This window comes from Perissodus microlepis, chromosome 9, assembly GCF_051167445.1.
Source record: "Perissodus microlepis isolate ML-2025 ecotype Zambia chromosome 9, ASM5116744v1, whole genome shotgun sequence".
Lineage (NCBI taxonomy): Eukaryota > Metazoa > Chordata > Actinopteri > Cichliformes > Cichlidae > Perissodus > Perissodus microlepis.
The window spans coordinates 25,211,849-25,229,559 of NC_140469.1; the positions used below are offsets into that span (position 1 = coordinate 25,211,849).

At 38.3% G+C, this 17,711-nt stretch overlaps 1 protein-coding gene across 1 annotated transcript in view; it reads right to left on the bottom strand.

Annotated features, from left to right (window-relative positions):
• The window catches only part of LOC146380588 (cadherin-12-like), a 102,615-nt gene that overhangs the window by 41,883 nt on the left and 43,021 nt on the right, over positions 1-17,711 (bottom strand). The window contains exons 3-4 of the mRNA XM_084939784.1: positions 5,828-6,122; positions 1,474-1,593 (exon numbers count right to left, since the gene is read on the bottom strand). Of these exons, the coding sequence (XP_084795910.1) occupies positions 1,474-1,593; positions 5,828-6,122 (415 nt within the window). The remainder of the gene's footprint in view (positions 1-1,473; positions 1,594-5,827; positions 6,123-17,711) is intronic.

Here is a 17,711-nt window from a genome sequence, read left to right on the forward strand (position 1 = left end):
TCCAGCTTCAGTTTGAAATACAGTCACAGTAGGTGCTCTGTAAAGCTCTGGGATGAGCAGCATAATCAGCAACAGATTCCACCACATCTGGCTGTGTGATATGTATGAACCTATTTTCATATGCTTTGAACAGTTCCAGATAGCAAGCCAACAGCGGCCTACTACCAGCAAGTACTGGCAGTATGAAAGTACAGTATTCTTTATTTTTTTATTTAGATTTTTTTTTTTAGATTCAGAGCCATCATCTGCCATGCTCCCCCTGCTGCCACTCCACAACCTTTTTAGTGCAATTTCCTTCACATGAGACCAAAGCGCACATATAAATAAGATGGACATAACCAACACTGTTAATGTCTCACCACCAAATGTCACCAAATTATTTGTCTTTTCGAGATAGATACTGGTTAAAATTACCTACCTCTATCTGCACACAACACTGGCTAGCCAGCATCTATCTGCCTGAGATTCAGTAACAAAGTAATGACATTCACCATATTCAAGGTGAATGTCTGATGTTAGAGTAGTTTGGTTTTAGTGTAGCACATCCTATAATCCAATTTTAAACCTTCAAATAAATAATTCAGATTCTCAGGTCTTATTGCCCCAAGGTTAATTCTGAGGCCTGTTTTTCCCGAGTGTTAAATTGTCACACATGCTCACACGTTTGATAAAAACCAAATTCTCTTGGGACAATGCAAATCACATAAAGCCTGATTTTATTCACAGTGGAAGACAGAAAACATAAATGTTTAAACTGGACATTTTACCGTTTCATTAAAATATTTGTTCATTTTGAATTTGATTGCAGCAACATATCTGAAAAAAATTGGGTCAGGTAGCGTCCTGACTTAGTGCATTTAAAACAAACTTTGGCCCAGAGAAGAAGGTAGTGTTTCCCGATTATCTTCACTTAAGGCTTCTTCTTTGCGTGCTAGAGCTTTAACCTGCATTTTTGGATATCATGGTGAACTGTGTGAACACAGACAGTTATTTCTGGAAGAGCCTATTAAGTGATTTTCATAACACAATCATGACTATTTTAAATGCTATATCTATGCTACAAATGTTCCACAATTTGTAGATGCAGTTTTTTTACAGATTGGTGAACGTCTGCTGATCTTAAATTCTTAGATACTCTGCTTCTCTAAGAAGCTCTTTTATACCCTGTCATGTTACTGACCTGTTGTCAGTTAATACAAACTTAATGCAAAAGGTTCCTCTGGCTGTTTCTTTTTAGTACCACTTAGTTTTTCAGCCAGTTTTTTAGTCATGTTACTGCCATTAAATTCAAAATGAGACAATATTTTTTAATGAAATGATAAAATGTTTCAGTTTAACATTTGATATGCTTTATATGTTCTGTTGTGAATAAAATATAGGTTTCTGAGATTTGCAAAACATTGCATTATTGTTTTGTTTAAATTCTAAATCTGTTCACAGCACACACAAAAAACAAAAACACAAGTACTTTACCTGTTTTGGGATCAACAGAGAAATAGGGTTGCCCGTGGAGGATGCTATACACCACTCTGGCACTGTTTCCATAGGTAGGGTCATCTGCATCTGTGGCTGTTACTTGCGTCACATATGTCCCTGCAGACAGGAGTCAGAAGACATATTGACTCGATCTAATCGCTTTCTTCATTAGACCGAGATCCAAACTCTTTGAACCTCATCAGTTTGCTAAACAATCTCACCTGACACTAATGAATGGTGAATCTCTGCCGAGAAAGCCTCAGCTAATGCGCAACATTCAGAGCCCCTGATGGAGTGCAATGAGCAATGAGGAGGAGTGCAGAGGAGAAATAATGTGCTGGGAAGTTGTTCAATTTTCTTGTTGTGTGTGTTGATTTGTGCATCGCTAAAAAGTAGCTGTTCTTTAACAATAGAGCAGCAGTTTTATGTTTTTGGTTATTTTTTTTCCCCTTAAAACTCTTACGTGATTATTCATTATACAGTGTAACCATTAAGAAAACAAAGGGGCATGGCAAGAATAGTATTAAGATGGCAGTCTTCCAAACTCCTTCAGTAACAGGGACAGAATAATTGTTGGATGTTTTGCTCATCCCTTTTAACTAGCTGGCAGTGAAAACACTATTTCACTAACGCAATCCTGATTAAATGCATTGGAATTAAACAGATTTAATAAAAAGTTTCTAGTGTGAGGAAACAATAAGTGATGCCTTGACAGCATGACTGTTTGACAACTCCACAACTCATTTCTGGGGGTTCTCGTGCAGATGGACCAATTGTTTAGGAGGACTTGCAGACAGGTTGACATTGATGCTTCACTCGCAGTGCACATACGTCCACGTCTCAACCGCATGCCTACGGCTGGATAGCTGTGCACAATCGGATACTTAGTATGATCAAGAGAGGCTGACCACAGGGACTGTATTTACATAGTTGCTTGGAATTCTGCTAAGATTTTAGCTCTCTATAAAGAACTTGATGTATACTAAATAGGCTTTTCAGTCTGAGGAGATGGTAACAATGGAATTAAACATGGTGTGAGGGATTAGTGTTTCAGTCCTCCACATGTGCCTGATTAGACATACCTGAGAAGGACTGCATCATGTTACAACATGGTATACAATAGATGAGATAATACACTTAACACCTTTTCTGTTCATCCAAGGAGAGGAAATCCGCTTCAGTAAGAGCTCAGATGCAGAGAGAGTTTGAGAGGCTTTAAGCACATCATACACCTACGCAGCAGGCACCAACCTAGGTGTAGGACTATAAACAAATCAAATAAATTCTACTCATATTATTATTATTATGGAAATTCAAATGCATAAGTAGGAACACGATGAAAGAAGTGACTTCAAAGGTCACTGCTGGTAACATTTTGCAAAAAGGAAATATATTATATTTATCTAACCTTAAATATTCAATTCGCCTCAGTCAGTATTCAAAAAAATGACGATGATGTGTTTCAGTAGAGTGTAGAGGAAGTCAAATGACACTGAAATGAAATATGAAGTAAAAAAAGAAGAGAATGAATACAGTGAGCATCAGTCAAGAACTCTGGTGCATGGAAAAACAGTATATAAGGCAAGAACGGATTTTAACGAGCTTGAAAGTCAATGGTTGGTATCGCCACGTTTAATCTTCAACACAGCCTGAACTCTCTCAGGCAAACTTTCTTGTCCTTTCTTTAAGTAGTCTTCAGGAATAGTTCTCCAGGCTTCTTGAAGGACATTCAAGCCTGACAAGTGTCTTCAAAGAAACACACACAGCTCTTCTTTGTATGTTGACTGCCTTTTGTTATGTCCTCTGTTAAGTTAAAGTTCAATAATGTTGAGGTCTGAGCTCTGGTAAGCACTGTGTCTTCTATACAGATATGCTTTCACTGCATTTACAATGCTTTTGTAAGCATGGCCATGCTGAAAAAATAAAGCTATTTCCAGTCAGAGACTTTCCAGATGATATTGAATGGTGGATCAAAATCTGATAGTAGTTTGTAACTTAATCAATTTTGACCAGGTCCCCAATACTGCTAGCTGAAGTGCAGCCCCAAACCATGTCAGGGCCTGCAAATGGCTGCAGACACACACTCTTGTACCTGACTCTGTACATATGGATGACAACTGGAACCAAAAATTTCAAATTTAGATTCATCACTCCATTAGACCTATTGACACTACAGCCCATTTTTGTCCACTTCATCAGTGATTTGGCATACCTCAGCCTCCTCATTTACCTCAACAGCATCCATTCCACTGAGACTTTTTCTGAAGAGGCTTTGCAGATGCATCAGCTTAAGGGTCAGATGTATCTCTCAGGTCGTTCATCAGGTCTTTGCTGGATTTTGACCTTCTTAAGGGCATGACTTTCAAATACTGCTCATCTTACGCAGATTGATTTTTTTTAGGTATAACAATTTTGTTCTCCTCTTGTCTAGTTTCTTCAGATTTGTTAAGGACACACTGCACACAATGCCTAGATATGCCTAGTTTTTAGCTCTTTAGAAATCATCTTGTTGGTGCAATTGGGATTTTTCAGAAATTGAACTAATGAAGCTGGAACAAATTATGAGTTTTTGAGACAGGCTGCAAGTAACATATTGGCTAAAGATACAATTTAAAGTTGGTTCTTTGCTACATTTTCATATATATGTAGATACAAAGGTGATTCATCCCTTGGACTAGGTGCTTTGGTCTGGCTCCTTGGGAGTAAAATATAAAGAAATTAGAGGTGACTTTTGCACAGTAAGGTACAGTCGTTTTAGCACATGAACTTTTTCTAAAAACTTCATGGATAAGCTAATAGCTAACAAAGGATTATTACCACGAGGGCAAATAGATTACTTGACTCTATCTGCCATTACAGTGTTTATGCTCAGCATCTTTAAGCTTTTATTTTGCCCTGCTAACAAAGACAACAAGAGAGATGTAGCAGTTAATGAGCCCATTGATCACCCAAGTCTTGCTGCTATAAATATTGATAATGACTTCATTTGGTTTAATGCTAATCCAATGGTTGCAGCTCAGTATAGGCATCCTTGTGGGTTGTTGTTTACACTGGCCGCTGCGGCTGAATTCACACAGTTGAATTCTCAACAAAGACATTTCTGGTAGTAATGTCCCTCTGTATAAATTGGTACCAATTTGGTTTCACCATTACTTTTTAATGGGACCTGGAATAACAGTTCCATCACCCAAACACACAACTAAACCTTTATACGGACTAGATATTATTAAAAAAATATACATATACATATTCTTCAATGTAGAAATAGGATACTCTTACTATTTTTACACAGAATATTATACATTTAGATATTGCCTTCTCCTAAAACAGTAATCAGTCACATATTGGTTAAGCTTATTCACATTGCCATTATCAGTTAAATGGGTAGTCCAATAAATGGGCACGAAGGTCATTTTAGTCATAACACCACAGGGAGTATTACTCAAGCTGTAAAAACAGTTGGAGTATGTGTTCTATGGATCTTGAGGGAGCTCTGCAAAGTCTGAAAAAATTACTATGATGATACCATCAGGGGTGCTTCACCAATCATTTTGCATATGATATCATCAGGGGTGTTTCCGCTTAAGACTTTCCACTTATAGCAGGAAGCTAGTGTTACAAACAGGGTGGGGGATGGGGTTGTTGCAGATGTAATCGCTGATTTAATTCACAAATGAACTGTACTATCCAGTCGCCTGATGGGAAGTGAAGTTTTCGCTAATGCTTTAGAATGAAAGTCACAGTATAAATCATCAGTGCTTGTTTGACTTTCTTTTCTTTGGACCTCAGAAGCCCAAAAACTAGCTATTTGTAAGCAACGCCATTAATCCAGTGTGTGGGTGCTGTTTAAACTTCATATCTGTACACTGTTTCCATGGTCACAACATGTTTTTCTTTTGATAAACTTAAAAGTCTCTTTCTTATTCTACAATAAACAGTTACCATGCAGCCTGTGATTTGGGAGTGTTCACTGGGGTTATGCTGCGTTGTTCCTGTTTTTCCTACCAATTCTCCAAAGAGTGCTGATTTTGGAGCTTTGAGGGTTTTATTGCAGTTCACATCAAGAGGAGCCTTTTTCCCCGTGAATTACCTTGATCTGTTCTCCCTGGGGATAACGTTGAAAGACAAAGCAGTGCAATTCACTCGGGGCACACCAAGAATAAATGGTCCTCTGAAATGTCAAAATCTGTTGGGGGGAGCAGTCTTACCCTGTGGTTGTAAAGATGCGCCCGAAAGAGAACTTTATGTGTTTCCAAAGTGGAAAAAAGAAAGTTTTCAATGCTGAGAATTGCGGTGTGCCGATGATGATACTGATCCAAGTATTTAAAAGTAACTCTGAATGATTACTTACCTACTGGTGACATCTCGGGAACACTGGCTGTATATGGTCCTTCCAGGAACTTGGGCTCATTGTCGTTGATATCTTGGACCTTGATTACAAATTCTGATTCAGGTTCTAGGGGCCTGTTGGTGTTGATGTCAACAGCCTGGGCGCGCAGGGTATAGTAAGGCTTCTCCTCCCTATCAAGACTTCTTAAGGCATGGATGTCCCCCGTTGTTTGGTCAATTGTGAAAATGGAGCCAGCCCCTTCTCCTGAGAGAGTGTACTTCACTGCACTGTCCCCCTTATCGAGGTCAGTGTGTAGCTGCAAGACAAAGCAGAAAAAAAAAGACAGGTTGAGTGCAAACATTGGCACAGATAATGATTCATTGAATGCGCCGGGGAAGGGCTGTCAAGGAAGACTATTTCACAAAGACAGCCAAGGAAACTGACTGCGCATCAAAGAGCAAATTCATTTCTCTGCACAGATCTGCAAAACACTAAGTCATGAGAAAAATAAAATGATTGTGCTTTCAGAACATTTCATAGATTAATGAGGCTAAGTCGCTCATAAATAATGTATTCTCTCAGTGCAATTACGCTGCAGTGATAACTCTTCAACATCGTGGATCAATTCCTAATCATGAATGACGAAAAAATTTTCTCTTATATAAAACAGGAGATGTGAGGGTTTCTTTTTCTGTTTTTTTTCCAAGTAGCAAAGTTCAAACTATAAATCCTTGAAGTAAATACTTGTTTTCAACCTTCACCTTAAAAGTCTTGTAACCAGAGGACTCAGCACAGTTTCACGGTATCACAGCTCCAGCAAGAGTACCTCTTTGTATATAAACCCAGGACAGTGGCAGCTCTCTTTGTACAAGACAAACAAGTTCTGGGCTGGTGTTCGAAAGCCTATTGACACAGTTATGTTTTCCTCACTGCAGCGCTCATTCATACAATTCAAAGCCTTTTAAATATTTAAAGGCTGTAATGCAATGTGATCATCACCATATATGATTATGGATTTTTGCTTGCTAAGGTATGGAATTTCCATAGCCAGCTAACTACTTGTGGCTTGGGGCAAAAAATATTTTTCATTTTTATTCTATCAAAAAAGGGATCTGAATAGAGGTTGCTACATTTCTGGTTGCTTTTAAACCTGTGAACTGATTCCTGTAATCACCTTCTTACAATGGCGCTACCTAACACGTGGATAGATCCACACTCTAACACTCACGTTTCCCTCGATTAAATTAGCCTTTCTTCAGCCTGTAAATATTAACCTTTTTGCACATAGATAATTCCAGTGAATTTCCATGGCAATGCCCGGCATAGAGCCAAGAGTAAATGTGGGATGAGGCCATGAATTCTTTGTAGATTATGGTTCAAAACAACCCAAGACACACAGACATGTGCACAAACACACTAGAAGTAATTTGAGATTCAGAGCAAATTCCCAAGCTCACGCAAGCATAGCCTGGCATTATAATGTTATCACCCGTGGTGCATTATTTATTTCTACAGAAATGAATGAAAATTATAGTTAGTACATGACCCCTATTGGAAGGCAACAAAACCACATAATATTTTCTGCAATGACCAAAAGAAAATGCAAAAAGTATTATTATTGTCTAATATACATAAAGTAATAATGATAAAAGTATGATCCTCAGGCACAAACTAGATATTGTAACAACAAAATGTGTTTGCATTTATCCTTAGTTAGTAATATAAGGTGATTCCAACTTGTGATTGGCATGTACTGTAACATCTTAAAAGTATACAGGGAGTGCAGAATTATTAGGCAAATGAGTATTTTGTCCACTTCATCCTCTTCATGCATGTTGTCTTACTCCAAGCTGTATAGGCTGGAAAGCCTACTACCAATTAAGCATATTAGGTGATGTGCATCTCTGTAATGAGAAGGGGTGTGGTCTAATGACATCAACACCCTATATCAGGTGTGCATAATTATTAGGCAACTTCCTTTCCTTTGGCAAAATGGGTCAAAAGAAGGACTTGACAGGCACAGAAAAGTCAAAAATAGTGAGATATCTTCCAGAGGGATGCAGCAGTCTCAAAATTGCGAAGCTTCTGAAGCGTGATCATCGAACAATCAAGCGTTTCATTCAAAATAGTCAACAGGGTCGCAAGAAGCGTGTGGAAAAACCAAGGCGCAAAATAACTGCCCATGAACTGAGAAAAGTCAAGCGTGCAGCTGCCAAGATGCCACTTGCCACCAGTTTGGCCATATTTCAGAGCTGCAACATCACTGGAGTGCCCAAAAGCACAAGGTGTGCAATACTCAGAGACATGGCCAAGGTAAGAAAGGCTGAAAGACGACCACCACTGAACAAGACACACAAGCTGAAACGTCAAGACTGGGCCAAGAAATATCTCAAGACTGATTTTTCTAAGGTTTTATGGACTGATGAAATGAGAGTGAGTCTTGATGGGCCAGATGGATGGGCCCGTGGCTGGATTGGTAAAGGGCAGAGAGCTCCAGTCCGACTCAGACGCCAGCAAGGTGGAGGTGGAGTACTGGTTTGGGCTGGTATCATCAAAGATGAGCTTGTGGGGCCTTTTCGGGTTGAGGATGGAGTCAAGCTCAACTCCCAGTCCTACTGCCAGTTTCTGGAAGACACCTTCTTCAAGCAGTGGTACAGGAAGAAGTCTGCATCCTTCAAGAAAAACATGATTTTCATGCAGGACAATGCTCCATCACACGCGTCCAAGTACTCCACAGCGTGGCTGGCAAGAAAGGGTATAAAATAAGAAAAACTAATGACATGGCCTCCTTGTTCACCTGATCTGAACCCCATTGAGAACCTGTGGTCCATCATCAAATGTGAGATTTACAAGGAGGGAAAACAGTACACCTCTCTGAACAGTGTCTGGGAGGCTGTGGTTGCTGCTGCACGCAATGTTGATGGTGAACAGATCAAAACACTGACAGAATCCATGGATGGCAGGCTTTTGAGTGTCCTTGCAAAGAAAGGTGGCTATATTGGTCGCTGATTTGTTTTTGTTTTGTTTTTGAATGTCAGAAATGTATATTTGTGAATGTGGAGATGTTATATTGGTTTCACTGGTAAAAATAAATAATTGAAATGGGTATATATTTGTTTTTTGTTGAGTTGCCTAATAATTATGCACAGTAATAGTCACCTGCACACACAGATATCCCCCTAAAATAGCTAAAACTAAAAACAAACTAAAAACTACTTCCAAAAACATTCAGCTTTGATATTAATGAGTTTTTTGGGTTCATTGAGAACATGGTTGTTGTTCAATAATAAAATTATTCCTCAAAAATACAACTTGCCTAATAATTCTGCACTCCCTGTATATCATGATGTAGCAGAATGTGGGCCACAACTAACGTTTTCAAAGTACCTTTTTACTTGGTTTCCTATATGCAGGTGTGCTGTGCTTATATTATACCCTTATGTACTACTGTTAATTTAAAACTACCATCTTATGTCAATTTAACCACTAACTGACATGTGAGTTAAAGCAAAAGATGGTAACGTTTATTGGCTGAAGGCCCTCTTGCTGAGGGACATGTTGGTCTTATAATGAAGAGAAACTAGTGGATCAAGTGTCTCCACATGGAGAGAATTCAGTCATTGAAAGAAAGAGATGTCGTAACGTGCCTGTCATAAAGTATTAAAACTAAATAGAATGAAATGAAAACTTGTTGCAAGCGCTGACAATGAAACAATAGTGTCAGTATTTGCAACTGAAAACTTCTTTCCAATCATGCTTGAATGGTTGAGCAGTTTCATTTATCCCAGAGGGTCTCTTAATTTTAATGATAATTAATTGTGATTTTTCATGTGTCTCAAATTAACATTGTAAAAGGCTTTGGGGTATTTCTTTTATTGCTATCCGCCTACAGGGCAGCACTGTAAGTGTACAGAAAAACTCATTTTTAAAACTTTAACAATGCATCTTAATTTCATTTGAGGATGAGTGCCTGCACTCAACCCAATGGGCAATGACACGGGGTTGCAGGTGGAAACTTCTAGTTTGGAAGATATGTTGATAAGGAAGGAGCCTCGCTTTGGGAACTACAGGGTAACCCTAATCACTTTGCAGGAAGACAGACAAAGCAACCACACAGAATTAAAAAATTAAAAAATAAATTTTGAACTGGCCAGGCAACAGACTGGTGACCTGTCCTGGGTGTGCCCTACCTGGGAAAGCTTCCAGTCCCCAGCGATCTTGAACTGGTTAACAGGATGGTTGGATGGATGGAATGATAGACGGTAACTGGAAGATGTTGTGGATGAAGTCAATAGAACTTAATGTGCAAAATGCCAAGTAATTAGCAGCTTAAAAAGAAAAGCACACTCACACACTTACACACACACCTATGCCATCAGAAACTAGGAATAGTTTTGCTTAATGTTACAATGCTTTGCTGCTAAATGGAGTAACATGAGTTCATTTGGGAGCTTTAAAGAAAAGCATTGTCCACCAAAACATATGAAGGGTGTGGAGGTGAATGTCAGTGGGACATCTCAATATATTCCTCATAGCAACATTCCAGAGGACTGCAAAGACCTGAGGAGTTCTAGGTTTGATGAAAATACAGTATTAAACACCACATTAAAGAAAACACTGTGATTACAAAATATAGCATATGATTCAGTGACTCCATTTGTCATTTTCTCCATTTCTGGGTGCCATTGTGCCTCTGTGCCATTTGTCAATCTCAGGCTGGCTGCAGTTTTACTTTTGCCTGTGTATGTGTATGAGTGCAAGGGCTGGGTGATGCATAATATATAACGACGTATTGACTGCCAGTGTATGTCAATTATTTCACCAGGTTTCTCAAGTCCAAAATTAATTAATTAATTAAAATCATTACTGTTTTTTTGTCTGATTTCTTTCTTCCTTTCTTTTTGCATCTGACCTAAAACATTTAAGAGGAATATTCTTATTTATTATCTATAATCATCTATTTTACTTTTTGCTGTGCTGTTTGGCTATAGGCTGCTGTGCCATTATGCCTGGCTGATGTCCTGCTTATAGCTTCTGTGAGATTTGTTTCATGTACACTTGAATTTTGTTTGTTTCCTGCTAGCATGTGTGCAGGCTTGTGCAGCATGTGCGTCATGGTTTTGGCCCATCTGTTCAGCTTTTTCAGATATCCAATTGACATTTATTTATTGCAGCAGAGAAGCTGATGAAATAGTTTGAGTTGTTATGATTTCATTGATATCATTTTGAGTCATGCCATGTCTCAAAAATGTAAAATGTGAATCAGTAATTATAAAAATCAAGAAAAGACAGAAGGGTTTTGGTTTCAGTGGCTATGAAAAAAGATGGCTTTAATGTGGTTTACTTTTTCTCTATTCGGATTATTGATTTGTAAAACGTAGAATCCATGTGGGAAATTCTGTGATGGCTTTGCTTAAGGATGCAAAGGCAATAGGTGCAGATGCACCTATGCACCTAGATGCAATAGGCTTCCTGATATGTTTTCTGTCTTTATAAAGTATAATTGGGCTGTTTTATTTCCCTTTGTTTATATTCTACTTTGGTTTAAGCCATTGTGCTCTTACTTTGGCCATTGTGCTTGGCTGTGCATTTCATCATTTAGTAAACCTGCCACGATGTTCCTGGCTGCAGTTCTCTGCTTCTTGTCTCCGCTGTTGTAGGATGCATCAGGCTCTTGTAAAATCAGCTGGGCAGAGAGCTTCCTCTCTAATTAAACTGTCTTCATCACAAAATCTGGGCAGCACTTTTTGGAGCAGTAATGATTACAGTTATTTATCATTTTCTGATGCTATATGTAACACAGTACCATGTCTGCGGGTTAAACTACATTCAGATACCCTAGGGCCTAGGGTATAAACACAGTCCTTTGTGGATATTCGCACTCTTATGTGGAGAATTGTATTTTGTTGAGCCAAATGAAAGGCAGCCATTTCTTGTGGATCTTTTGACTGACAGCAGTATGGTTTAAGTGTTGTTGCCCTCAGGTGCTCCCCAGGAATTTGTGCTTCAGAGTTTGCTGGTCTTTAATAAAACACTGTGTATTCTAGTACCTGGTGTTTTAGTTGGACAGTAACAGAGCATCAAGAAGAGTACAAGATGAATAAGGGTTTTGTGTAACTATGGTTCATGCATCTTTCACCTTCTGTCCTGTTTTGCAATCTTGTAAACATTCAAAATCTATTCAAACGGTTTATGAAATCACTTGTACTACAGCGGATTTCCAATTGTGGGAAGATGAAATTAAGTTAACAGTGACCAGCGAGGGCTTGAAATACATATTTCAAAATTGGGGAGGGAATTCTTCACTTAAATGTTTTCCGCAAGAGGGTTTTTGTACACACTGTGAGCTTAACTAAAGATTTTATTGCCCTATCCTTGGTAGAGATTGTGCTTTTCCTTAAACTACATGATTGCTGTAACATCTGCTCTGTTTATATTTGCTTTGGAAGTTTTATATTATTCCATGGCCATGTCTCCATGGCATTCTGCATTCTTTCAGTTTTTCTAAAACTATCACCACATCAGCCCTGTGTATATTAGAAATCGAACAACTCATTTCACCATTATAAGTTCAAACCAAGGGTATAATCTCAGGCAGCTAGTCTGAAACTTGTTTTAGGACTGCTTAGGAACAGGAAGAGGCCATCACCAAACTGCTGGGAGCATGAAATTATCCAAACTGTCTTGTTAAGCTGCAGCATTAACAGTTCCTTTCACTGGAACTAAGGGGTCGAGCCCAACTCCTGCAAAAACAACCCCACACAATAATCTCCCCTTTACCAAAACTATACTTGGCACATTGGAGTCAGACACGCACTATTTTCCTGGCATCGCCAAACCGAGACCACTGACATCAGATTGCCAGTGATATGGTATATCAGAGAACGCTGCTCTAGAGTCAAGTGGCACCATGCTTTACACCACTATACCTGACGCTTTTTGTTAGTGTTGGTGATGCGTGTGACGTACATTTACGACTGTTCCCAATCGCTTCAACTTTATAATAACACCAATTACAGTTGACTGTGAAATATTTAGCAGTGATGAAATTTTAGGACTGGACTTGCTACACATGTGGCTTCCTATTACAATACCACAGTGGAATTCACTGAGCTCCTGAGAGTGATCCATTCTTTCGAAAATGTTTTTAGAAGCACTCTGCATGCCTAAGTCCTTTATATTACCTGTGCCATGAAGGTGACTGGAACACCTGAATGCAATGATCTGACGTACGAGTGAATGCTAGGGCTGGGTATCGTCACTGATTTCTATAACTGATTCGATTCAGATTCACAAGATCCCAATTCGATTCAATTTTGACTCAGACAGTCAGAAATATCATAATTCTGATCATTCATTAGTGTATGGATGATCAGACATATTCAGATTTTTATATCCATGTATAAAAACAAAGTTAGCATCACAGCAGATGCCTTTGTGTTAAAGCAACTGAGGATCAAACACGGAAAACCATGAAGAAGACTTTGCTGGCCTGGCTTTTTATGGCAGATAACCAACTTAAACATGTTCCACAGGAAATCAAAAACAGAAGAAAACCATGAATCAACATATGAACAGTACCTGATGCTGCTGAAGTGAAGCAGGGCAAAGTTACAGATATTTTGTTGGAGACACAGCTAAGCGTTTTGCAATTTGACATAATTTGTTTAAGTTTACATTTCTTTGGTATTGAACAGCAGAAATGAGGCTTTCTTGTTGGAGGTCATTTTTGGGAAAACAAAAGAAAAACAGCTCCCGAAGGCACGGTACACAACGGTAGACTGGCGCATAATCAGCACGAAAGCACAATAAGCAAGAGAATAATGCAGAAAATAGAGATTTTTGATGGTAAACTGGTCTCTAAGTACACTGACAGAGAGCTGTGCAGGAAGTAAAAGCAAAAATAAGAGGGAATTCATAGCAAAGTCTTTCAAACGTGAAGTGTAGTGTTGATCTTCTTTTGCTGCTGGTTCAGTGAGTTTTGTTTGGAGACTGACGAAACCTGCAGCTTCAGAATCTGTGAGATGTCGGCTTTCAGGATTGTGGTGTTACTGAAAAATACATTTATATTTAAAAATCAATTCAGGTTTTAATGAATCGATATGGCATTATTCAAACTAAAATCGATTTGATTTTTTAAACCCACCCCTAGTGAATACCTAGTGAATATCTGTACTTACTAGCGGTGGGCTTATCAATCCAAATATCAATACCAACTCTAGTATTGGTATCGGATCGGTACTAGCACGATTGGATTGATACTTTGCTTTTATCTATTAAGTTCAGTATGTAGCCCACTGAACTGTGCTAATTATTTCTTTGCAAAAAATGAACCTCAAACATGCACTATAAAAAATGTCTGAACGTTTTTGTGCGCTTTAGAGACAGAAATATTTACATCCCAGGTCAACAAAAACCCAGTCTCAGAACACATGAAAAGCTGAACGGTGTGTTTTGTTGTGTTAACTAATTATTGTGGAAAGTAACAATCACAGTGATATAGTGGTGATTAAAACTGTGCAGAATTTGCAAACTGAGAATTTATCTCATAAGTCATGGCACCTACTCTCCCCCAATTAGCTGACTGAATAACTTAAAATAATTTGTACTGATATCGGCAATCCTGGCCCTGTATTTACTTGGCATTGGATCGATACCAAAATTTGTAGTGAGGCACAGCAATGTTTTTGTTGAAATGTCCAGGCAAGTATATACATGTTAAATGACAAGATAACTGTTCAAATAGCATCAATTAACACACGACTTTAGTTCTTTTTAAATTTGATAATTCTTCATAATTAAACAATAAGAACAAGTAGTCTGATGTCCTGTAATAATTATGAAGCTATAATCTGAAATACAATAACACATTAAGTTTTTGTACAAAGTATCGGATCAGTATCGTTGATAGCACCGTGAATGTGACTTGGTATCGGTTCGGAAAGGAAATCCGTGGTATCTCACAAGACTACTTCCTACTCTTTCAAAACAGGTTCATAACTTTTGCTTTAATGCACTTGAGGGGAGTTATTTTATGTCACTGCTGGTCTTCAAACCGATTTGAGCCTAAACAGTAACATGTGATAGGAAATCCTGTTCGTGTATTAATCGCCAGAGGACGTCGCATAAAAAGAGATGTGTGGCAAATTAAGGGGCTAAAAGTGGGTTGGTGTTTTTATTTATTTTTTGCCACAACACTGGAACGACTAGCCCTACTGAAGAGGAGCGAGCATAAAAGGAGTGACCTGTTTTAAGTGTCAGGTAATTTCAAACGCAATGTTTCTGTCAGCTCAACAAACTTCAGCAAAGACAAACTGTTCATGTGGGGTTTGTCGCACATTGTGTTGCTAGCTAAAGCCGCTGTATTTCACAGGGAGAGAAAAGAAAGACCGCTAACTTCACTCAGAGATGGAGAAAGATAAGAAAAACAGGACAGGAGCGGAAGAAGAAATATATTTAAAGGTAAGAACTGCTCTGTGGTATCTGATAAACTGGAAAATTAAAGCTTACATGTAAGTCCTCATGTTTTTAAATCGGTTATTGGGTCTGTACATGTGACATTATGTTTTGATTTTTTTTATAATGTGGAACATGCTATAAATCAAACTAGACTAATTGCAATTTAAAGTTTGCATGAAAATCCCGTGCATAGTGAAGGTTAAACAGGTTAGTTTGCTGTACTGTGATGGATTTAAAGTAAAGAACAGCGTGCGGTGCACAGCGGCTGTGGTTTCATGGTCAGAGTTACAAGTGTAGCAGAGATTCATATGAATTTTAGCAGATGATGCTTAGATTCACTGACTGAATTCCACCGTCATACCAACTTAAACTGTCTAGAAAAAATACAGCATAAACAGTGTACTGGCAGTGAGGATGGAAATCGGCCAAGACAACTCATGAAACATCCGCTGACATCTTGCTGAATTCAGTTGTGTGCATCCACAGAGAGAAGCAGGTCAGCTGATCACAACCTGTACATTAAGAAAATCTACTGGAGCTCTCAGTAGAAATTACTGTGAGATCCTTTTCCCCACGCTGAGCCACTACAGCTAATTTTTTTGGACTTAAGTTTTTCCATTCCCATCTCCTGATATTATTTTATCATTATGTTAATACAGCACAAGGTTCAGTTAGCTTTGCACAAAAATAGATATGTCCCCCAAAGAGCAACTTTTTACTTTCTTACTTTGATTACATTTGAGAGCTTGTACATTTTTACTTTTGAGTAAAGAAATTGAATCAGTACTTGGACTTTTACTGGAGTGGTTTTTAGCACTAGTATCTGCACTTCTTCTTGTACCTCTAAGTATAGAATGTCTGTACTTTTGCCACCTCTGCTGACAGGAAACATACAGGGTCGCACTCAGCACAAACACCTGTGTTCAGTCATCATCGTCTAATACAGGTTCTGAAACAAGCAATGTAAATGTGATAATGAATTTTAAAATAATTGTTTTGATCACACATGAATCGCACATTGTGATTGCAGTTACATAACTTTATCTGCCACAGTTCCAGTGAACAAAACAGGGAGCACTTGAAGTCTGTAGTCAGTAGTGCTGAGCCAACATCTTCACACCACTATCTCTTACGGTGCACTGTTTCAGATTGCTTAAGGTTGTTTAGTTGTTTGCGATAGCTTCCATGCACTCTACTTTGTGATGTGATGGTATTTAATCAATATACTAATGACTCAATAGGCTGCCCTATCATCAGTCAACACAGTACTACTGTGGGCACATTCATATTTTTGTGTACTATTGAGCAAATAATCACATTGTATTTATGAGAGTTTATATTTAATTGTCATTTAACTAAGAAGAGAGTGGGGAAAAACAAGCCTCTTCTGGGTATTGGCATAAAAAGAATATTTTTCACATTTGTAGTTTATTCAATACAAGTACCCAAGAGAGGAACCTGCACATTGATTCAGAGCTGCAGAATTGGAGATGAAAAAGAAATGCAAATGCAAAATGAACAGGCACATTGCCCCATTAATTATAAGTGAAACTTGACTGATATTAATTAAAAATTCCATTGCACTAAGAATGGTAATCAATTATGTAAAGAAAGTCCATTAATAAGAAGGGAGACAAATGCTTTGTTTAAGCTGTAAAACACCCACAAGACAAGAGACATGATCGTATCCATAACCTTTTTAACAATACGGCTTTTTAAAAATAGAGACGGGAAAATTCCTTCCATTGTTGTAGCACTGCTTCCAATTTCTAACACATGAACAAAACAGTTACAGTTTTCAGTAATGCCATTATTTCATTTGCACACATTAAGTAAATTAACTTGTGGAGAATGAGTGAATAAGAGCTGGCTTGTGATGATATCCTTCCTCTCCATTTTTCATGTTAAGCACAATTAGTAAAACTCTCTGCTCAAGGTATCAGGTGACATGGCAGCTATAAAAAGAAACTGCTCGTGTGTGGAGCTGAAATGAGATTCCTGTTGCCATCCAAGCTCACACTGTCACTGCACTTACATTTCATTTGTTTACATTTCATTTTTTCTTTTTTTTTTCTTTAATGTCCTTTAGTGTTCACAGACTGTCAGACAAATGTTTCAGTGATCCCGAAGCAGTTCAGATTTTGTTGGCATAGCTTTTAAAGGGGAAAAAAAAGATTAGGTTTAGGGTTAAACCTTTAATTTCCACAGTATTGAGGAAATGATGAGCAGCCAATGCGCCAGCAATGCTTTGAAAACAAATATGGCTAAGGCAACTACTCATCTATTAATCATCAGGGCAAAATACTAATATTGACTCAGACTACTCAACTACTAGCAGAAATGATGGGAAATGGTAGCTCATCTTACCGGCTGTAAAATAGTCACATATTTGGAATTTGCCTTGCAGTAAATTCTTGACTGTGCAAGAGGTCGGTGATCCCTGTTC